The 25111-nt window shown below is 37.3% G+C and overlaps 1 protein-coding gene across 1 annotated transcript in view; it reads left to right on the top strand.

Moving 5' to 3' along the window:
• The window catches only part of LOC145994816 (lysosomal alpha-mannosidase-like), a 33604-nt gene extending 11189 nt beyond the window's left edge, over positions 1 to 22415 (top strand). The window contains exons 8-17 of the mRNA XM_083131134.1: positions 1498 to 1717; positions 3792 to 3985; positions 5878 to 6071; positions 6931 to 7175; positions 10392 to 10596; positions 11878 to 11995; positions 12875 to 13148; positions 15104 to 15346; positions 20922 to 21077; positions 22090 to 22415. Coding sequence (XP_082987260.1) covers positions 1498 to 1717; positions 3792 to 3985; positions 5878 to 6071; positions 6931 to 7175; positions 10392 to 10596; positions 11878 to 11995; positions 12875 to 13148; positions 15104 to 15346; positions 20922 to 21077; positions 22090 to 22290 — 2050 coding nt within the window. The 3' untranslated portion in view covers positions 22291 to 22415. The remainder of the gene's footprint in view (positions 1 to 1497; positions 1718 to 3791; positions 3986 to 5877; positions 6072 to 6930; positions 7176 to 10391; positions 10597 to 11877; positions 11996 to 12874; positions 13149 to 15103; positions 15347 to 20921; positions 21078 to 22089) is intronic.
• Positions 22416 to 25111: the final 2696 nt, after the last annotated feature.

Genomic DNA, 25111 nt, shown 5'->3' with positions numbered 1-25111 from the left:
ACCAGAATACTGACAAACAAAAAAACAAACATTTACTACATAACCGCCATATGTTTCATTGGTAACAATCAGAATACAAAAATATCCTACGTAATTGCTAAGTAGCTACTTGCCCGTGTTTTTGTATGCCGAGATACATAATGCACACAATGTCATCTATTGAGAACTTTTGTTTATAATGTTTTTTTACATGTTTCTAGGTTCAATGGGTTTACGTTGCAAACGTATCAAAATATAAACAAAAACACAACTTAGTCTAACAACACCTTCTTTTCGCCCTTTGAGGGTTGAATTTCGGAAACTCCCTTCTTAGTGGGCGATTACGTCATAAGAGAAAAAAGACACCTAAACTTTCAGGTTATTTAGTTTATGGGTTTGGGTTGTACGTGGATGAGTCAGTGAAAAATGGCCTGCCCATCTAAGTGTTCTTGATTTAATTATTCTAAGAATATTTGGACAGGAATACAATTTGCCCAGTTCTACATTATGAAACCTTCTCCACTCACATGTCTCTCCTCATCCCTTTTGGGTCCAAATATTTTCCTTAGGATTTTATTTTCAAATGCTCTCAATTTATGTTCCTCTTTTAACTTAAGACACTAAAAGTGATGAATATCGACACATTTTTCAACATTTTCCAAGAGCAGGCATTCAAAAAGTAGTATTTAGATAGAACTAATAATTCCAGTTATCACTAATTCCGTTTATATTCAAATTATAATTATTTAGATAGAGCTATAATTCCAGTTATCACTAATTCCGTTTATATTCAAATTATAATTATTTAGTTAGAACTGTAATTCCAGTTATCACTAATTCCGTTTATATTCAAATTATGATTATTAAGATAGAACTTTAATTCTGGTTATCACTAATTCCGTTTATATTCAAATTATAATTATTTAGATAGAACTTCAATTCTATTTATCACTAATTCCGTTTATATTCAAATTATAATTATTCAGATAGAACTTTAATTCTAGTTATCACTAATTCCGTTTATATTCAAATTATAATTATTTAGATAGAACTAATAATTCCAGTTACCACTAATTCCGTTTATATTCAATTTATAATTATTTAGATAGAACTATAATTCCAGTTGTCACTAATTCCGTTTACATTCAAATTATAATTATTTTTATAGAACTATAATCTCAGTTATTACTAATTCCGTTTATATTCAAATTATAATTATTTAGATAGAACTATAATTCTAGTTGACACTAATTCCGTTTATATTCTAATTATAATTATTTAGATAGAACTATATAATTCCAGTTATCACTAATTCCGTTTATATTCAAATTATAATTATTTAGATAGAACTATATAATTCCAGTTTTCACTAATTCCGTTTATATTCAAATTATAATTATTTAGATAGAACTATATAATTCCAGTTATCACTAATTCCGTTTATATTCAAATTATAATTATTTAGATAGAACTATATAATTCCAGTTTTCACTAATTCCGTTTATATTCAAATTCCAGATACGTCAACCAAAGACAGGAAGAAGGAGGAGAAATAAATGTCTTCTACTCAACACCCTCGTGCTATCTGGCGGCAGTGAATGAAGCAAACCTTGAATGGCCGACCAAAGGAGATGACTTCTTCCCCTACGCGAATGACCCACACTCATACTGGACTGGCTACTTCACATCCAGGGCATCTCTCAAGTATTACACATACCAGGCCAACAATTTCCTGCAGGTACGCAAGAATTTTGTTCGAAGAGTTTGAGTTTTGCCTTAAGTCCACTTTATGCATGACTGGGCCTTCAATTTAAAGTGGGATCCGAAGCACTCTATGCCGTTAATGGGTATAGAAGTTGGGAATGCTTGATTACAGGGCGACGAAGTTTACCACTACGTCATCGGGGAGCTATATTCCTTAAGTACCTAAGCCTGATTTATACTACGTGCTAGAAATGCAGGAGTCACTTTGCCAACCTTCAAAGTCCACCTACTTATCGTTAGCTTAATTAATATGAATTTACATTTCATACTTCTGTCTTATCTTTGTGTTTGGAAAATGCACAAACACATGTGAAGACCTCATGCTGGGAACTGGATGTAAACACACAAATATGTTCGTATAACGCTCAAAATATCCTAAATAGCGATATCAATCTCTTGCCAATTTTGAACATTTACAAAACTCTACAGAGTACATTTGCGGAATTTAACTGATTGTTAATTGATTGGTTGATTTGGTTTATTTTAATTCGCATTTCTGCCAATTTTGGCTTATCGCAAAGATGAGGATGCGTGATGATACGATAAAAATGATGAAGAGACACTAATAGAGAACACCCATGCCCAGGTCTGGATCCGAACCCGGGATCCCTGGCGTCGTGGCGCGCTGTGCTAACCACTTCGATATGGAGAGCGGCGTTTTTTGGAATTTATCGAACGAAACTAAACAGAATGTTAGGACTTACAATTCCACTACAAATTAGGTATAACACTTTTGATGTATGGTCTGTTTTATGAGAGGTAGTGTACCAAGAGATTAGGAGCTAATACTACAGAAAATAGAGGCTATGAGCAGAAAGGTTTTAGTCAATTCTATCTTCGAATGCGAAAAATTCAGCTTAGATGTGTTTTTTTACGGTTGCGTAGCTTCGTATTTTGAACGTCAGAACCACTTAAAATAATCTTGTAAATTTGAAATTCCTCCACAAGTGCGGCTCTAAGAGCTAACCTATAGTTTAAAGTGGGATCTGAACCAGGACTTGGTGTCAATTATATCGGACAGCGAGAGGTTTTGAAGTTTGCAATTTACAGCCCGATGGACCACCATCTGGAAAGATGGCCTTTCGTTAATTTTCCACTGCGATAGCAGAAAATAATTTCGTGATAGTGGTGCTGAGCGATAAAACGATCTAACCGGGTAGCACGTTGTTTCCTCCGCCTCCAAATTTGGAGGTTGATGGACGGACACCGCGGTTAATTTAATTTGGGCAGCAATTTTCATTAACAAATATATTAAAGTGGAAATATTCTGATTAATTGGAATTTTTCGGTACCCGAAATGGAACACGCCAATGAAAATCAGCACTTACCAAATTAGTTTAATGATTGATTGATTTGCTTCATTTTACTTCGCTTCTTGTGCCACTTTTGGCTAATATGCGAAGACCGGGGAGGGGGGAATGAGTGATGATATGATGAAATTGAAGAATGGACACTCACAAACATCCACGCCCAGGCCAGGATTATACTCATGAATTAGTTTAATGATATTGGAAACTAAAGGATTCAATTAGACCAAGTCGTTGTCAACTAATATAAACTAAATTTTATATTTGACAACAAGCCTAGAAATAATCGAACTAGTAATACTCTCCATGATTATGCCATAATTTATTTATTAGTATTACATTTCAAGGGTACATTATTAAAGAATGCATTAAGTTTAAAAATATATGAAAGCTAATTACGAGTAAAATTGTTGTCATCGGGGCATCGACTTTTGAAAAAAAGAAACGAATTTATCTGGCCGCGGGCTCAAAGGTTGAGAACCACTGCACTAAGCATTGCGAATCCATCTGGAAACGAACAAGTACAAAGCTACAAGGGATCCCGGGTTCGATTCCCAGTGGAGGCACATTGTATAGTGGTTCGGATCCCACTTTAAACTGTATGTCTTTTAGCCTTTCTGTGCATAAAGTGAACTTAAAACAACAATTCAATAAACATATATAGCTACATCAACTATTAGGTTGTCGAGAAGGCAAGAGGTCTTAGCAAATGTGAAGCTAACTATCTGACAATACTTCCAGGTCTGCAAGCAGTTGAGAACCACCATGGGCACTGATCTAGCAGAAGAGGAATTCACCCTGAAGCAAGCCATGGGCATCCTACAGCACCACGACGCTGTTTCAGGGACGGAGAAGCAGCATGTCGCCAACGACTACGCCCTCTATCTGGCAGAAGGAATGGCAGCCTGCGAGAAGGTGGTCAATGCAGCTTACGGGTGAGTTTCCTTCAGTATCCCCTCCCCCCATATGCATTGAACTTGCATAATGTCTGCCTTCATATTTTCCTACCTTCATTTATTACTATCCCTATCATGTTCAGCTCCTCGAAATTTTCTGGGCTGGCCTCGTTTTAGTTTCTGATGAGTTGTGTCGTGAACATGCATGGTGGAATTAATCTCCATATCGGAGCGGCAGCTAGAGATTCCTGTGCCCGAGGAGAACATAGAATTGATTTTGCTTCTTTGTCTCCTTCTCTCTTCCTCTATGTCTGTTCTTCGTATTTGGTTTCTTGTCTTTCTTTTTCATTCTCTCTCTCTTTCGACTTATCTTTGTTTCTCTATCTCTTTCTCTCCCTCACTCTCTTGATTCTTCTATTTCTCTCTCTTTTTCTCGCTCATTTTCTTTTATCTAACTTCTTTCACCTGTTCCTCTCTGTGTTCCTTACTCTTTCTTTCTTCATATTTATCTTGCAATTCCGCTTGATTTGTTTCTTCTATTTTATATATATATATATATCTTTCTCTTGTTACTTTGTCTATGTATTTCTGTTTTCCTTTATTTCTTTCTACCTGACATGGCCCAGATATTAGTACATGGTTATTGGATTGGGTTCTGGGAAACAAGAAACCTACAGACAGATATATTCTGTTCTTGACTTTCTGTGCGAAGTTAATGTTTTCTATTAAATGTACTCTATGGCCTTCGTCTTGTTTTCCTAACCATGGCCTGCATATCCATACACGAATCTAGAAGAAACCCCTTCAATATCTCTCTTTCGTCCTTCCTTAGTTTCTCTATCTCTTTCTTTCCATAACTCTCTTCATTCCCCTATTTCACTCTTTCACATTCTGTTTATCTTTCTCCACCTGTTTCAAACCAACTCGTTACTAGCTAATCAAATGGATTTAACGGAGAGACCAGGGAGATGGTGGCTTCATCTATTTCCGCAAGAGTTCTTCCTGTTTACCCAATTACAAGCAAATGCGTGTTGCATCAAAGACTACGCGAATCAAAATATCCTCTGAGGGAATTACGGAAGCTACCTCGACGAAAGTTTCTCGACGCGGCGAAAACATGCAAATATATGTCACATTCCCAGTTTGTGGACCAAAGAATAAATGTTAGTTAAATCACAGATAAGATAATTTTATCTTCTCTGTGGTTAAATACTTACCAAAGGATATTCGTAAGTAGACTTGTATTGCTTTGTAAGAGACAGTCGTCCTGTTCGAGATTTTTTTGGATAAATTAAAGCATTGAACAAATGTTTAAAAATCCTCTCTCCTACATCAAATTTACTTTACTATGACCTTTCTTGAAGCATACCAATCGACATGTAGTTCTTTATTAACTTATTTATGTATGTATTTATTAATAATAATAACCCGTCTCTCTGTTTCTTGCAATCTTTCTTCCTGTTTCTCTGGCAATTTCGCTTGGTTCATGTCTCTCATTCTTTTTATCTGTCTCTTTCTCTTCACTTTCTTTCTATTTCTCTTTCTCATCTATTTCTCTATCTGTTTCTTGTATTCTTTCTATTTCTTTCTCATTGTTTCTCTGGCAAGTTCACTTGATTTATGTCTCTCACTTTCTTGATCTTCTTTGATTTTTGCCTCGCTATCTCTCTCTCTCGTTCTTGCTTTCTTTGTCTATATCTTTCTTTCCCTAACCCTGTACATTCTTGTATATTTCTCTCTCTCAGGCAGTTCCGCTTGATTTATGTCTCTCTCTCTCTCTCTCTCTCTCTCTGTCTAATCCTCCATCTGTACGCGTGATTCTTCTTCTACAACCCACCTGGTGAGGAGAATGCCCTTGTCCGCGACGAATACTAATGTCCCTCCCTTTCCCTAGCTATGTACGATGAATTATCTCAAAACTTTATTTTCAGAAAATGGTTGAGCAAGACAGATGCTGTGCCCGACCAGACTTTCTGCCCTCTCCTAAACATCAGCGCTTGCGACACGACAGCGTCCAGTGAACGCTTCGTAGCTAACCTTTACAATCCTCTTGCCCGTGCTGTGCAAAACGTCCAGGTGAGGCTACCAATTGAAGAATCCGAGTATGAAGTCACAGGACCAGACGGTAAGCATATGCCAGTAGTATTATTATCGAATTTATTATTGTTATTAATTGGCAACAAATCACAGTAACATAATGCATAAAACTTAAATGAGCAACAGCACCTGCCCTATTGGATGACAAACCTGGAAGAAATGCTTTTATGGCAGGATAATGACCAGGAATATTCACCTGAATATCTGCTACTCTTACAGGGTACTTAAATCAGTCCTTAATATTGAGGGCAGAATATTTGCTGGAATCTTCGATATATATTTTTTGCATCCTCATTTCAGAAAGACAACACGAGGATCCTTAAAATCGCAGTCTTAAAAATGGCTGCTGCAAAAACACAATATATCACTTCACAAATGTAGATGCAAGTAAGTGTTGTAGAAAAGGGAAAATAATAACAATGACGTTGCTGAAAAATGCAGCATGCGTAGCTTGTTGCAATGAAATGTGAGTATGTAATCACATGGCTCTATTGTAAAATAAACTCTAGTTCGCCTTTTCTTCGTTTTCTTCTCTTCAGTTGATAACTGCGCTCCTCAATTGTAGTGTGTAGTTTAATTGACTTGAAGTTGAGTTTTAAGAATTGGTTCTAGATCCTTACTTGCCCGAGAACTAGAGAATTCTCACACGATCCTGAAGAAAGAAAGTTGTAGATTTATCGTGACTTCAGCTTGAGCTTGAGTTTTGTTTTATAGTCTAATCGGGACTGGGCCTACAGTTTAAAAGTGAGATTCGAACTGCTATGCCCTTACTGGGTGTATCCAGAAGTCAGAGCTGAGCTATGTAGCACGTATAAGACTGACTTTTCACTTATCCTTGAAGGACGTTCACAATGCATATTTAGATGCCATGTGTCTTTCTTTTCCAGGCACGGTGATTCCCTCCCAAGTGATCCCAGTCCCCGACCCTGTGCTCAATATCCCAGGAAGGACAGCCACCTCCACCCAGGAGCTGGTGTTCACGGTTCCCGAACTGCCTTCGCTCGCTGTCCAGTCCTTCTTTGTCGAGAAGACTTCTGCCAGGAGGAAGAGGTTTGCTGGAGGCTGGAAGAGATGGAGGCGATCCACCAAGGCTAGCTGGAACAAGGAAGGAGACACGATTGTTGACAACGGGGTAAGTGGGCGTCACTCTATAAGCGCTGATTCAAAGTTAACGAAGCGTAAATTGCAACACTAGCAGCACTGAGAATTTGTATTAATTTTTTGATCAACTTCCCTTATCCTCATCGCCTCCTCCTCATAAACCTTCACCTTCCCGTCCCCATTTTGCCATGACACGATCTAAGTGCATGGCATCGCATCTTCAATTTCTTCCTAACCCGTCATCTTCTTCACCCTCATATCTCACGCTCATGGTTTAAACTCGTCCCTACCCCGTAACCCTCACGGGTTATTACCTTCACGGCTCCGTTTGCCCTTTATACACCCTCACGGTGCGATTGACCCATCATACACCCTTCATGCTCCATCATCCTCGCGACATAAATTAATCCTCACCTACAAGCCGCAACCTCTCCCTCCCCCTCTGCTTCATGTCTTCTGGACTCTGAGGGAACCCTCGCTTGCATTGCCTTCTGAGAACAAAAGATATCAAGGCGAGGAGATACAAACATAAAAACTCAATTACACAGAAGATGCTTGTTGAATCTGTTGAGAAAGATTCATATTCCTCACCAGACAGTGCCTTTGGACAAACGAAAAAAGAAGTTTTAATTTTTCTCAAACACTCCAGCTGATTGCTCTCGAAAATACCGATAGTGGTTCGTTTGACTGAAACAAACAAATAAAATAACCCTTTTATTGTTTCCAGGACTGTTTGTTTGAATAGGCTGTGACGCGACAATTTATATGCATAAACACATTACCGAATGGTATTGTTTTAAAAGCCGTTCAACATTCAGTCAAAGATTCAGAAAACCTTGTTTTGTGGTTCAAAATTTTTAAAGATCGAAATCTCATTTGCACGTGGAACATGAACAACCGAAGTCTACGCCAGGTGGAAATCAAGCTTCAAAATCATGATTAACAAGAGTTTCTCAAGAATCTGCTTAACAACTACTCTGTAGTACTAACACGCAAATTTCTGTTTGCGGGAGTTTGATAGAATAACAACCTTATGTTCCATACTTTTTTATTGCAGAATTAAGCTTTTGTCTTCTTCTCATGTATATTAATCCTTTATATTATATTTATTTGTTATTAACAATTAACTGATTGGAAGATACAGACCTTTGCTTGAGTTTGTTGTAGTTATTTAACATTAATGAGCCGCTAAGTTCAATTAATGGCATCTAATGCTATAAATGGCAAACTCATATTTCAGAGAATAAAATGAGTCCATACAACTGCCATCTAACGATTAGTTGATATAACTACGATGCAGTAAATTAAGTGTAGCCAAATGGCAACCCCATGTCCTATCGGGGCTGGACTTACACTTTAAAGTGGGATCGGAATAACTGTGTGCATCCACGAGGTTTTGAACCCGGGACTCCTTGATTACAAGGCGATGACGTAGAGACGAAAGTAAATTTTAAAATATAATCCGTCCTTAATTCTTGAGTAGTAAACTTCAGCGTGATTTGCTGTTAATTAACGTGAACTACTCTTCAAAATTCATATTCTCGGCGAAAAAATCTAAGATCGTGATTGTGGTGCAACTTGTAACTCTCCTTGTATAAACTACAGCAATTTTTTTTAAGTCTGCGGTACGTTTTCTTTTTAATTACAAGAAATCAATGAATGAAATGGGGAAGCAAGATTCTGTTTTAAAATAATTGTGGGATCGGAATTACCCCAACCCTCGCTCTGCTGCACGCTCACCGTGGGATTTGCACAATCCTGGCATTTGCAATTTGTTATAGAGATCTCACTAGGGAACGGATTGCATTTCGATTTAATTTCAGAATAGCTGAATTTGCCAAATTCCTTCTCGCAACATTTAATTCCACAGATTTATTTTTTTAATTCGTGTTTTTTCAAGTTATGAAAAATTGTTTTGAATTGCCCTCAGGCAGTCTCTTGTTTTAGGCTGTGAAAAGCATCCCCTTTCGGATCAGAAATTTCCCAGAAATGTACGTACAAGATTTTAATGAAGTTTGTCAGTCCCAAATACTCTTCAATTACAGCATGATAGGAACAAGCAGGGGCTAATTTTGTGATCCTTTACATCAGAATCAATCAAATCAACGTGTAAGTTCATAAAATTACATCCAGGTAGCTTTCAGAAATATTATTTTTATAGTGCACGATGGTATATTGAAATCATGAATAAATGAAGATATATATATATATATATATATATATAGCAGGGGGAGAGCAATATATAGAAAGAAAAGGAATAAGATATGGAAAAAGATAGACATAATAGAGAATGAAGGGATAAAAATATAAAGAGAGAAAAATAGAAAGAATGAGACAACAAAAAGTCAGAGGGAAAGCAGAAAGAAAGAGCAATATACAGTAAAAATGTACAGGAATAAGATATGGAAAGAGAAAAAGAAGAGAAAATATAAAGGAAAAGAAAGGAATAGAAAGAGTGAGAGGAAAATAAAAAAAATGATTGAGTTGGTTTATTTTAATTCGCATTTCTTCCACTTTTAGAAAATTGCGAAGATGGCGATGAGTGTTGATATGATGAAATTCATGAACAACATTCGCAAAGAACATCCATGCTCCGTCTGAGATTCTAACCCGGAATCCCTGGCATTGTATCGCGCTGTGCTGCTAAGATAAGAAAAGAGAGATGCGGAAGTGTAAAGAAAAAGAGGGAAGTTGAAAAGGGTTAGACCAAAATGTAGGAAAAGTGATGTAGAATTTAAAAGAGCAATATATATTATCAAAGAAAGGGAACAAGATGTGGAAAACGGGAAAAATAGAGTGTGAGAAATATATCAAGAAAAAGAGAGAATGAGAGCAAAGTATAGATAGTGAGGAAACTGAAAGAAAGAGAGGGTAACATGTAAGGAGAGTGAGGAGAAATAGAAATAGCAAACAATGTAGAAAGAGAGAGAGCACGATATTGAAAGAAATGGAACAAGATATGGAGAGATAGAGAGAGAGAAAGAGAGAGAGGAAAGGGGAAAATCGAACATTGACAGTCGTGGCCACGGAAGCAAAGTACACTTCGATGAAAATCCTGTAACGACCCCACTGCTTATAATAAACGCAATCTTTCTTTCACAAAATCTTCAGGATACATAAACAAGGAAATTTCTAGGAATTCGTCACAAATAAATAGTTTTCTCTGACACGTTTGTACTGATGGTAACTGAATGTGCAGCATACAAACAACACTTTTATATAACTGAAGACTTATTTTGCTTTGCAGGTTCTCCAATTGGCATTCGACGAGACAACAGGTCTCCTGAAATCCGTGACGAGAGGAGAGACCACGTGGCCTCTGGCACAGAACTTCTTCTGGTACGAAGGTAACAATGGCAGCGAGACAAGAGCCTCGGGGGCGTACGCTTTCATCCCCGTGTCCAGCACGCCTCTGGCGATAGCCGAGAAAGCTACCGTGGACGTTTTCCCAGGTGAGTGTATGGTCGCCTTCACCCACAAACCCTTTCTCACTCATGCATCCCACTGTTCCTACGCCACTGGGGAAAGCAAAACCAAAGATGCAGAAATAAACTTTAAGTAACAGAAGTAACTTTTTCTTAAATTTACTTAAACCTTTTATGCAGGAATACATGAGAGGTCAGGCCATTGATAAAACTTAATAGTAGAAATAATATTATAATTATTATTGTTATGGTGGTTATGATTATAACATAAAATAACATTTAGAAATAATTATAATAAATTTTATTCACAATTATTATTATTACTACTACTACTACACCTTTTGTAGATTTTGTAGTCAATCAACCAGATGAGAGAATATCCAATATTTTTTTTACATTCAGTGCAGTTAATGTACTGAAATGCATAGTTATTTTATTTTGTTATTAACTTTTACACATCTCGTTAAAAAAGTATGCAAGAGTTAGGGGGAAATTTTAGTCATAGTACTTATGTTGTGTGACCTCTCATATAAATCTCGAATTTTTGAAATTTTGAAAACTGTGAAACCATTTGTTATTTGTTTAAATGGTAGAATATGAAAACATAACCTGTTCCTGCATTTTACAATCATTCTTTGGGGATTTTACCCTTTTTAAATTCGTTTTTCTGTTCGAATACTAACTAACTGAATTTTGTTTCATTTCTGTTATAAACAATAAAAATGGAAAGCTTTCTGATTTATTGTTACTTGAAATTAACTTTTCATAATAGCCAAAATATTTATTCTTTTTATTTAGTGTTTTATGTCAGTTCTGTTCGTGCTAAAGGGGTAATTAGTCTCATTCAGAGTAAAATTTTGGATTACAACTTTACATGCTTCTGTTTGGTCACTACTTGGATAGATGTTGCCTGCGTATGTTGATTACATACTGGGGCTGATAGTGTTGCTAACCAAAATTATATACCTCTAAAATTTCACTTCTTCACGCATAATTACTTTTACTTCCCCAAACTGACATTCCGTAAAATGACTTAATCCATTAATTAATGTCTAGAGTGTTCTGAATAGAGTAAATTCATAATTCAGGAAATCTGGTGTGAATATCTCCTGGTTTTCATGTTTTAAGCGATCAAAGTTAAAATTGTGCCATTTTGAAACAAAGGGTCCATGTAAGCCACATGTCGTCCGTCGCTGGTTAGTTAAAAAAAATACTTAGCAAGACTTTTCTAATGCCCACGAGAGTACTATACTCCATTGTATTAAGATAACTGAGATAATATTGTGTCGTCATACAATTTTATTTCAGGCGACGTCGTGACCGAAGTACATCAAGTGTTCAACGAATGGGTTAGCCAAATTGTGAGACTTTACCAAGGACAAGATGAAATCGAATTTGAATGGCTGGTTGGACCAATTCCTGTAAGGTAGTATCTTGACCAATAGAGGGTACTGTGGTAGCATAGAGCTACATTTCCTTCTTTGAGATTTAATTATAATGAAATTTTAGTGGTTTGTTATCTGCTTCTGCCGTCCAGGCTTTGCTATCAAAAATTAATGACATAATTTGAAAAATATTATTGGCATATGCATATTCTGCATTAGATGCTAATGAAGGTTACGTTTATTTATTCTACTAATAAGGTTTGTCAGGCGTAAAGTTGATGAAAGGGACTATTACTATCATTATTGCGCTTAATCCACTATTTGATACTTCTCCAATCTTGGCTGCAAGGAGCACGATGGGAGATAATTATATTATCCAAGTGTCACCATTTTGAAATTGTATTAGGAATGGGCAAAGTAGTGGATTATGTTCATAAGCAAATAAATCAAGTGGAATATCATTTTATCCCTGCATAGTAAATATATACTTACTTTAGCACCACACAAATTAAAAGTCTCACTTGGGACACAGTTCATTATCGGCGCAGGACAGATTTCAATGTCATTTCTCTTCCTCATAGGGAAAAACAAAGCGGTAAGACTTTCACAGTCTAAAGAAGAATGGTGGTTCTTAAAAATATCCGAAAATGAGAAAAATCAATACGGGTGTCTTTGAGCTGTTCCAACTTGAAATTTGAACAGTGTTCAAAAATTACTAAATCTCAATGAATGTATGCTACTGTTTTTCCTCTTTACCAATGGCTCAAGTGCACTTCTGTTTGTGAAATTTATTTTTTGAACAATTCTCATACAATACTTAATAAACATATTCCAGAAAAAATCATTTCACAGGCGTCGGTTTTGAAGCAACCCATTTCTATAAACAACTGTAATGAATATTCCATAATTTTCCCTTGCAGTGACAACATAGGCAAAGAAGTTGTTACCCGATACACGTCAGACCTCGCAACGGACGGAGAATTCCTGACCGACTCGAACGGGAGAGAGCTGCTGCTCCGGAAGAGAGACTACAGACCCACATGGAACCTGACGGTGAACGAACCGGCCTCCGGAAACTACTACCCTTCCACCACCGGAGCCATAATCCGGGAAGAGTCCGGACGCCAGCTGAACGTCATCATCGATCGCCCGGAAGGAGCTACGAGCCTCAACGACGGAGAGGTGGAGCTGATGGTGAGTGCTTTGATCTCGCCGCTAATCCGTATGGACAGCCGTGTCCAACTTTAGCGCGAGTTATATTGCAAGTCAGAATCCTAAAGGGACCTTCTGTCGGTGTCACTTTGTCAGATTTTCCTGAAGTGCCGGTAAAATTAGTCGGAACAAATAAGCTCCTATGAGGATGACAATATAAAACCTGAGAACTTGATGGTTAAATCTAGCTATGGGGATACTCAACCCGTATAGGATTAGAATATAATGCTCTTTAAAAGCACCTCCTGTGTGTATACAATGGTCTTACTTTAAGTTGTATTATGCAGCGAACTCTACTGGCAGTGGCGGTGATTGAATTCCAAACTGAGGGGTCAAGGGGCCAAAACTGGTGAGGGGGGGGGGGGGCAATGGCAGTTTCCATTCCTGTGGTAGATAAGATTTAGCATAGTGCCGGTGAAAAAGTGACAAAAAAGTGGGGGCAACTGTTTCCACACCTGATCACCGCCACTGTCTACTGGTAAGAATCGGAAGTTAAGCAGGTAATGTTTAGATTTCCATGTGAACGGGAAATTTTGGAGCCGAAAATTACAGGAAAGAAAAAAAAGGGAGAAATATCCAAGGGACAAGAAAATTATACGTCATGCATTAAGCATATTATTAATTATAATTATAAAGCATATATAATTATATTATACAATATATTAATGCACTATACAATTGCTTATTTTTGACTCACGGTTGCTTCTTTTCATCCTATTCTAGTGGAGTTAAGCGCCTGAAATATCGTATTTTGTTTCAATCTGAACTCAGTTGATTAATATATATGAGAAGTGTAAGAACTTGCAAGTTATAAGTTTAATTCATTGTCAAGACTAGAGATAAATCAAATTTTGTAAATTTAATATCTAAGAGAAAGGAAATGAATTAAGTACATAGTACAAGTACAAGATTTATCCACCTCCAATTAACATACTACACGGAGTGTTCCGATCCTGATGAAGAATGTACAGATACGGAATAGATCTCAATTATGATTTCAATCATCTCATGAGATCTCAATTACGAGTACGTACATTTCATTCCAAAATGCATTTCGTTTCCTTAGTGCCAAGTGATGTGATTTTCCTAGTCATCTTTCGAAGTTTTTCTAGTTTTCTTTGTGCCAAAGTGAATTTGTATACTTCTTCTACTTTAAACTGCTTTGGAGTATATATAATAAAGTTTTTTGTTGAAAAATGTCCTTTTGAAATTACTTTCGAAACCACAAAATCTAGCGGCAGGCATAAAAAATCCTATGTGCGAAAAATCCATGAAATTAAACAAGTAAGTAACGAACGGCGGATAGCCGTAGCGCGAACGCAAGTGGGTTGGCAAACCGCCCGAGCGGATGAAGCTTAATATTAAGATACTGCAGAGATGGGTGGGGGAGTTTTAGACATCTGCTATTCAGTAACGTACGGTGTCCTCAGCACTGCGGTAGCACTGATTATAGTTAAAGCATCGTGCACCCCGCCCCCTCTCAACACACAAATGCATAGATTGCAGTGTTGCAGACGAGGCAATTAACCCATTTCAATGACTGATAATTTAGCACGAAAGCTGAATTTATTTATCTGTATTCCACGTCTGCAAATACCGAATCATCCATGACGTTACACTTTTACAAATCTAACGTTATAGTATATACTTTAAAATATTAGGCCTCGCCGTTGCAATTAAATAGTAAAGTGATGATAAATAACCAAATAACTCGCACACACGCACATATCTATTTATTTTGGAAGGTGAAATTTGTAGACCCCGAATCATAATTTTTCCTGCGCCACTGACTATCTCCACCATTGATAATAATGATGATAATCGTAGTAGTAATATTAGTGATCTTAACGTATGATGGTTTACATGACATTACATTATTTACCCAACAAACAACAACAAAAATAATGCAATTAAAACAAACTATTTTTTGCTTCCAGCTTCATCGTCGCCTTCTCCACGACGATGGGTTCGGAGTGGGAGAAGCACTGAACGAGGAGGCTTTTGGAGACGGCCTCATCGTGCGAGGGAAGCACATCGTGCAGGTGGGATCCACGGACGACGCAGTCAACCCGACCACAAGATACAGACTGCGTAACCAGGAGAATGTCCGTAGACCTTGGCCTTCTTTTGTTGCCACCGACATGACCCAGGCTGAGTGGTCAGACGCTTATAATACACAGGTGGGTAGACTCCCTGTAAATTACAAGACTCCAATAGCACCAGCTTCAACTTCAAATAAAATGTTTGAGTTCGAAACGATATTATATAAATAGTAACTAGAGTTGACGAGCTGTATCTTTGCGGGTGAACCCTGCCCAAGCCCCGCTGCGCAGTAACATGGGGGAGGAGCTACCGGCTGCGCGTCATTATCCTTGCGATCTGTCCTTGCTGTCGACCACCCAAAGAGCGAGTAGGTGGCAACTACATAAACGTATCTCTCTCTCACTCTGCGCGGAGTAGCCAAGGCCACCCGCAAAGTTACAGCTCGTCAACTCTAGTTGTAACAGATACTTTATTGCAGAAGTAATATTATAAAACAGTTACTTTTACAGTTATTTTACGGCACTTAAATCGTTAAGTTTAAAATGTGTTACACGGGAGGAAGAGCTAACTGCCAATTCTATTTCAAACTATGTGGCTTCACTGGATGCTAAGATTAAATAATATTCCCGGAATCGCAAACGGCAAGGAAGCTAAGTTTCTTTGCATGTTCAATTTAGAATATCCATTCTCTATCGCAATTCGTCATTTCAAAACAGCCGAATCCTGTTTTTGGTTATTAATTTAAAAATGTATATTCTACTACAGCAGACAGAAGTTTTGAATATAAAATATGAATGCATATGACACGCGATAAGGTTACAATCAGCATATTTCAAAACTACAAGATTATCTTAAAATAGTATGGCATTCTCCAGGGTTTTATGTAAGAATATAAACTTCAATAGTTGATACTTTTGTATGAAACAACGGGTGACTACATGCTCGTTTATTTTGGATAATGTTAATACTAAATGAGATTATTTTAAAACGTTCCAAACAAAAACTTCAGCAAGAGTTAAAGTAAACATTATGTGTCTCTATTATAGACGCAAAACCATTCAATCATCAGACTATATTTACTTTACAAATACACTTCACATTTTTAACTGAAAGGGTTTATCTCTTTTTGTGTCACAAATTCGAACAAAAATATTAAAAATAATATTTTCCACAGTCCACCATCTTGTTCCTGTACACTTTAGCCATTTCATAAAGGGTAATTATGTTACTATATCAATGTAAAGCTAGAACTTTTATATATACATATGTATGTTCATTATAACATGAGTACAATAGGAAGGAAGATGTAGAAATAAAAAATGTACGTTACCTCGATGCACATCACGCAGTTCAAGTTGTAACTAAAATGAGGCCAGTGGAGCTTTCATCGGGGTAGTTTATCGATGGGAGCTTTCCACAAAATCCTATTTGACCGTTACAAAGTGATCGACCAAAGCTTTCTTTACAGACCATGGCAGTCACATTCAAAACACTCAAAGTTTTTGCACGAGCACAAGTGTTCGATTTCGGAAAAAATCCGCCAGAGGCGCTTGTGTATTAAACGATTTCGTCTGTCTTAAACAGTAGTAATGAAACAATACATTCATTTATTAATAATGTATAATTATTTGTTACCTAAAAAGTATAAGGCGACGTATTAAGTACTTGTCTCTACTGCAAGAACTAAGGCCTTGTGTGTCCGTAATGTTTGAGTATTATTACTGTAAATTTGAGTAAACAATGTACATTATACACATACACTTTTTAATATTTTTTGTAGTAATTGTTTTCCCTAGCAAGAAATGAAACATTGTATTTAATTCTGTTGTTTTGAAGGAATTGATTAAATTACTAGCACTGCCATCTGGTGCTCGTAGCCATATTACCGGATGATCCGTTTGAGATGTCAGAAAAGTAAACCTTTATACACAAGAGATTAATGTACGTACGTATCTGTGAGCATTTGTTGTAATATAAGCAGACAGGATGTAAGTTTCGAATGAGTGGAGGTTTACAGACTTCAGCCACATGGCGGCGCTAATGTGCATGGTAACAAAGGTGGTGACCACGTCACAACAGCGCACACAGTATGTCGTTTGGTATGCAAAATTTTCGAGTATTAATGCATGCTACTGCCACGACGCGGCTGAAGGCTGTAAACCTCCACTCACTCGAAACTTACATCCTTTTGTGCTTATATTACAACAAACTGCTCATAGATACGTACATTAACCTCTTGCGTATAAAGGTTTACTTTTCTGACATCTGAAACGGATCACCCTGTAGTATATTCGAGGAAGTGCTTGTTACTGTATATTCCTTGTATTAGGCCAGGGTTTGCCATTTTTTAACGTATATACTCACTTGAAAAGTTACTTGTGCTTCCATGTACCCAAATGTCATTTTATAAATCTCGCTATCGCTTTCTGAGAAATTTATTTTCCAGTATTTATTTGTTTAAACGTATATGGAAGGTGCCTTTGCTAATTATTTTTACCTTATTTAAAGATCAATAATAAAGATGTACTGTCGTTAATTTACCCTTGAGCTACAAGTACATGAGCAAGCTTGGAGTATAACTAGAACACTCGATAAAATCAACTTTGAACAAAGTAGGTTATTTAACTCATTACAGTTAATACACCATGTCAAATTATGGCGAACAATAACCAAAAAAATATCTTCTTCGTTAATATATTCTATATTAAATACAACATTTCATAAAATATAATTTATTGGAAAAATGTCATGTAAATATCTCTTCTCGGGAATTTTGCAAGGGGCTAATAGCGATGATGAGAACAATTGATTAGATAATTTGATGAAAGGACAGTCACAAACATACATGAGCGTGACACAGAACACAAGACTCCATTAAACTAGATAAGGTTTAGGCCTAAGGGCATTGTTTTTCTCCCTAAAAGCGGAATTGCTTGCTGGAAAGGTTACAATATATTCTCTATCTAGAATATATGAGCCAATAGGGGGCAGCAGGTTTGTGATCCACCCCCAATACCTCTTCCCTCGGCACATTATTATCGGTTTTTCGTGTCGACATGTCGTTTACAATCAATTAACGTTTCGTACGTATCTTAATAGTTATGGCACTACTTGAATAACCTACATTCGAATCGATTTGATTTTTTATTTATCGTGTTTTTTCTACCACTTTTGGCAAATCGCGACTATGGGGATGAGTGATGATATCAAATTGATGGACACTCCTCACAAAGTACACCCATTTCCAAGCCGGAATTCGAACCCAGGATCCCTGGCTCGTAGCACGCTGTGCTAACCACTCCGCAACAGGGACTGGCGCATTCGAATCGAGCCGACCTTTGTAGCGGAATGGTTAGCACAGCAAGCTACGAAGCCGCGACGTCATGGTTAGAATCCCGGTCCAGCATGGTGCACTTTGGAAGTATCCAGTCATCAATGTCATCCTCATCTTTGTAATTAGCCAAAAGTGGCAGAAAAGCGAAGAAAAATAAACCAAATCAATCAATCAAGCATTCGAATCGAGTTCAGGAATATTAGCGCTATGCTATTCAACGAAATTTTGTTTGTCATATTCTAATAATTGATTAATTGTTCGAGGAATAGTATCCAATTTGAAACTCAATATTAATACATCCTTGGCATGAAGAAATCATTCTCGCCGGATCTTCATGGTCTAGCGGTTAGCACTAGAGGTGTCAGAAGCGGAGGGGCAACGGTGCAAGTGAGGACGCATACTCCTAAAAAATGTAGAAAAATGGCTTATGAACTTGAATTACAGCAGTGTATTGTGCATCGTGTATGATCAGCACAAAGCGTTATGAAACTTTACGTTTTGGGTTTGTATCTCTGTTCTAGCGTCTATTTCATCACAGATAGGAATACAAGTGTGTGAAATGTTTGTTATTGAGCATTCTCTCTCTCTCTCTCTCTCTCTCTCTCGCTATCTCTCTGTGCGTGTGTCTCTGTCCATTGTGACTTTTAACATCCACGACTGTCAACAAATTTAATTATTGCCAGGCAGGCAACGATAGCGCAATAGACATTCCTTGAAGTCAATTTGTGCGATACAATGCTATAGTTTTTTTTTATTGTTCTTTTGTTCTACCCCTCAACATGTCGTCATGCATAAACTGCAACGGAACCCTGTGATGCATTCGATTTGCTTATGCCTGGATACACTTCATATTCTACATAACAGCCTTTTCATTGTCTTGTTTATTTTTTCTTATGTTCTAAGCAATTTCAGAACATAAGAATTGTGGTTCTCTCCAGTTGTGCTGTACTTTTATTAACAATGATACCATAATGAAAGTGTATGCTTCCGCGCTTAAAAATATCATTTCTTTTTATTTCTTCTTTATTTAACAGAACGGTATTAGGCCTGTTTGATATTGAAATCACGCCTTGATTAAAAATCTATGTGCATGAAATTCCATGAGGTTGATATTCAAAAAGTTAACTTTGAGAGTGTGAAAGTTAAAGCTGACTACCTGACAGAAGTTTAAATTGTTCTTCTCAGTTCAATACATTGGTTAGTTCTAATTCATTATGTTGCTACAGAATTATTTTCTTATGAACTAAAGGAAGTGGTGGTTTCAAAGAAATGCAGAAATATTATGACAGAGCGCAATTCTGATACGTTTAATGGGAGTTGGAAAAAGCATTGCTATATATTCATTCATATCATGATGAATAAATATAAGGACTAGATTTCTGGGCTGCTCAGACAAATTGCTAAATGTGAGAGAAAGAAAGAAATAAGGTCGCTGCAAATGGAAAGCATACGACGTGCATTGATATGCAGTGGCGTAGCAACACATCACGAGGCCCTGGGCGAGATTAGGATGCGAGGCTCCCATCTGTTTTTAAATTTGAAATCTCAATGCGAATCGATAGAAAATCTTCAGGGATACGTCAGCAAAGTATCATATTTAAATAATAATAAATTACTGGAGAAAATATTATTTTATAATTCCATTCACCCTAAAATGTCTTTCTTTGTTTTCCGGGTGCTGAAATATGAAGCTGTAGAAAGGAAGTAAGAACTGCTTATAGTATCCATTGTTTCTTGAGTTGCAAACAACCCAAGCATCTAAATGCCTCGCACTTGCTTCATAGCAGTTGGACGTACTTTATTGTAAACATATTAAAATCAGGAGTGCATGGTCGAGAGAAAGAATGAAGGACAAGACAAATTGCTCTTTATTCGAGAATGGGTAAAAATGTCCACGCAAGATATCGTGAAGTTTTGCGTAAATATTTCACATGAGAAATATGACAATAATTTTTACTTTATCAGGGCTCCCTTAGGCTTAGAGCCCGCCCGCCTGTATGTTACACCCCTGATTTGACGTATTGTAACGTTTAACTAGAATTTAAAGCCAGATAAAAACAGAATGTTTTAATTTTACTGTCTGCAAAAATTAGCCTTTTACATCTTTTTTGCCCACCCCAAGACTCGAACATACACTTGGCTAATGCAAGTATTAATCAAATAAATTGTGAGAAAGTTGTGCAAGTCATGACCAATGCAGCTTGTTAACATTACATAGCATTAAGACGTTACGTGAAAGAAGGTTAGTCCTTACGGTGTATGATATAATATGTTTAACGGAAATAAATAAAATACTATACTACTGTGAAGAAACTCTTCACTGAAAGTTAAAGGCTATAAAATATGTTAAATAAGAATTTTATTGTCTCCACATTTAGGCTCAAGAAGTAAGTGCAGCAGTCCTGCCATCTAACGTCCACCTTCTGACTTTGGAGCAGTGGAGCGAACCAAGCCAGGTTCTCGTGAGGCTGGAACACTTGTTCGAAATCGGCGAGGACGAGGAACTTTCTCAACCAGCAACCGTCGACTTGCAGGTAAGTTGGCAGTCACTCGGGTTTCTTTATTATTGTATTATACCTGTGATTCCCAACGGGTGAATTGAGGTGTCCTTCCTGTTACGAAAGTTTCAGCTTTTCACGGAAGTACAGTAGTTCCTTATTACGATGCAACTATTACAAGATAATTCAATACGGATCATGCTCATCTCTTGACCCGTCGCCAAGACTTGGATAACATAAAAGTAAGTCTTGAAGCTTTCCTGGGGACGAATGATAAAAAGATTCTCTCTGGCTATCGACAAGGTGAGTAGTGGAAAATATTCCAAGCTCTCGAGAGCTAACGTCACTCTCATATTCAGGTAGGACAACATAGTCGAAAAAAGGCCACACTTGATGACTACCTTAAAGACAACAAATAAATGGTTATGAGTCTGTTTAGCTTATTGTATCGCTTCAAAGAAAGCAGTACCATCTCCTCCCTCGCATTACACGTCAAGACATAGTGATGCGGGTCCCACTTTAAATTGTAGGTCCAGTCTCAATTAGCTTATTCGTGCATAAAGCGGTCTTGAAACAAAAACTCAAACCAAAGAAAACATGAGAGTACTTTCAGTGGCTTATGGAACAATTTACTTCTCTCCTATTTACCTTCTATTTGAATCGAGATGAAGTTCACTGAATCAAGTATATGTTGATTCCTTTTTCAAATTATCACAATGTATGAATAAAATCTATGAATTACTAGGACCATGATATATCAAATACCGATTTCTGTCACCTCAATTTAAACAGAAGCAGTTTAGTCTACATTAGTGTCATAATATTCTGACTGCAATAATACTGAAGTAAGTGTTGAAGCTTAAACAATAATACTGTTTTATTTTCGTAATGATCTAATCCAATTCATCCAGTGATGTATTTAAGGTGTATTAACCTCTCTCACTGTGTGTGTGTGTGTGTGTGGGGGGGGGGGGTTATGCGAGTGTATGAAATAATAAGAGTTCCATTTCCGGAACTTCCTTCGATATATCTTTCCATTGATTTTCAGGACATATTCGGTTCGGCTGAGATTGCATCCGTTGAAGAACTGACTCTAGGGGCCAATCAGCTCAAGGGCTCACTCAAGAGGTTCGAGTGGAAAGCGAAGGGCGCGAGTAAGGGAGAGGAGAAGACGAAGACAGTTGTCGATGGTACTCAGGTGACTGTAAACCCCATGGAAATTGCCACAGTACTCGTCTATCTAGCCTGATTTCATGGAGAGAAAAAGAAGCCGAAAATCCCATTACCAATCCGATGTAATTGATTTATGAAATTGTTAACTTTCAAAAATATTTTTTAATGTGCTTGTGCAATAAAGGTCAATACGTAGAGCAATATTGTTTTTTCGTTCTCTGAAAATCTTTATTTCTTTTTCTCAATTTAATCTGGTTTATTAAGACTGTGTAATGATTTTCAGGTGATTTAAGCATTGCTTCAGTTAGATGATACCAGATGGAGGACAAGATGGACGCTCAACTCTCCTCTCCAGTCAGCCATTCTTTACCAACTTTCCAGTAGAAAAGAAAGCCTTAATTATTAGAATTAACTCTACTTACAGCTCTGTGACACCTTTTGCGAAAAAAAAGTACTTTATTCACCTATTGATTTCGATAACTCACTGTCACTATTCACAGAAAGTTATTGATTAAAATTCAAATAATCATTATTTGTATCGGAAGTTAAAGACCTATAAATTGCCAAAAAAAAGACCTATTAAAAGACCTAAAAATATCAAGAAAAGGACCTAAAAACGGAAAAAAGAACGTATAAATGTGATCCGAATTAATTAATAACTTCAGTTTTAATTACATATTTAATGAATAAAAAAAATACAAAATTCTGGTGATATTGAACACACAGTGCGAAAAAACTATATGAATGAAATGCATCTTCTTTCAGTCCAAAAATGTTTTTTCTCCCGTTTCAGGGATGGTTCAAATATACAGGGAGGTTATTTCAGTCGTTCACCGCCAGAGTGACGGCCGTTCGGCGGACTCTTCATGCAACAGGTCCCGGCAAATTGCGTTCAGGAAGTCCGTAACAGAAACCGCTTGTTTTGTAATGTTTCCACTTTTCACAATTACAGTTACAATTACAATTGAAATAAGCACGTACCTTGTCGCAAGGATACTGTGTGTGTGTGGAAAAGGTGTCCTCCCAAATACAAATATTTCTGGCACCTTATTTCTGACAGAAAATCTTAGATTAGACATCGTTACTTTATCGTCAGTTGTCAGAAAGGGAAGACAGCATCCCGGCGCATAAAGCAAACCGAAAGCGTAAAATGATATTTAAAAGTAATAATAATGATGATCACTAACCTCCTGTGTTATAAGAGATGTTGAAAATGACCTCCTTTAACAGCAATACAACACGTTTCTTAGGTTCAAGAGATCCTGTCTATCGTAATTCCCTGACCACTTTTCTGCAAGAATTCGTTTTCACGTAATTATCGTACATAAAACTCTCTGTTCAAGACTATATTTGTTTAACGACATAACTAATGAATGAATAACAATTAACACACAATAAAGCACTGGCCATGAGTAGCACATTACAATAACACAGTATAAGCAACACGTGTACTGATAAACGCAAACAGAAGTGAACATGAACGTACACTGACGTCTGGTAGCCGACAGTGTTGCTAACCATTTTTCGGCAATGTCCCTACAGACGTGTCAAAATGTCCCTACAACTGACCAAATGTCCCTACGCCAAGTAAAGCGACTAAAAAAATTATCACCTCATGAGCATGCAAAACAGAAGATAAAATATACACATTTACTTACCAAGTCTTTCTGCTCGGTGCTTCCACAATTAATGAAGGAGCGAATTTACATTTGCCTATCCTAACTTAACCTAACCGTACCTGGAAGCGGCCCCGGCGCCTACCCAGCGTCGAATAACATGGGTACCTGGGGGAAACCCTGGGGGGTAAAGGCGGTCAGGGGCGTGATGCTGATCACATCACCCCCACTCACGACCGGATCAAGAAAGTGTGGGGCGTTACCCCCACACCCCCTATACGCCTTCATGGCGTGGTGCTATGCACAGGGGAACACTTTACCTTTTTTGTACCTGAATGGTTCGTGGGGCTATCCGTCAATGGTTTGTTGGGCTACCCGTTTTTCGAGCCCAAATTTTAACTATGTTTGCCTTGCCTAACCTAACTTAACCTAACCTTACCGAGAATGCTCAGTGGGGCTATTCCTGAATGGTTTTGCGGTAATTGTGATTACGAACCGATAAAAAATATTTTTTTCGTAGCACTTTAACATCATCGAAGACGCCATTTTAGTATCCTGCAATTTTATGATTGATGTAATGTTGCCAAATTTACCTGTAATCAAATCAGTTCTTCTACATCGTGATTGTCGCTGTCACATGTAAGCACGTTCTTTGGGCAATATACTGAAATGAATAAGTTTATTAATTAGCCCTCCTGCACACTCCACCTAACAATCTGTATAACATTAACAACTTTTTTACTGTTCTCTTCCGCTATTCTTACACAATCCATGCTCTCCAAGTATGAAATCAACAGTGTGGCAACGCTGTAGACAGCGTAACTAATTGTAATTTGTTCATATCAACAAATATGGCTACCATACTTGTATACGGAGAATCATTGCGAGAATTGAAATGCTTATTTTACAACTTCTACACGTTAATTAACATTTTTTCCCCCTCACCCCAACATGTTAACTTGAGATAAATCATCACGAATAATTATTTCGTGAGTATAAGACGTAGCATAGAAATTACAGAAGGGTCCGGTATTGTAAATTCTTGCCTTAATGAATAATAGGGGTGTGCGGGACAGAATTTTTTGGGTCGGGACGGGATCGGGACGGTAATTTTTTTAAATCCCGACATTCGGGACTGAAAAATTTGCAATTTCCCGACCAAGTCGGAAAATTTTCGGGACGGGAAATGTTCGAAATTTCCCGAAGCATTGGAAATCTCGAATTTTACAAGTCATTTTCACTTTAAGTGATTGTTTTTGCATTTCTAGAATAAAAACTTAC

This window comes from Lepisma saccharinum, chromosome 11 (assembly GCF_977018435.1).
Source record: "Lepisma saccharinum chromosome 11, izLepSacc3.1, whole genome shotgun sequence".
NCBI lineage: Eukaryota > Metazoa > Arthropoda > Insecta > Zygentoma > Lepismatidae > Lepisma > Lepisma saccharinum.
Note: the sequence above shows the minus strand (reverse complement) of the source record. Positions and strands in the feature narration are given on the sequence as shown.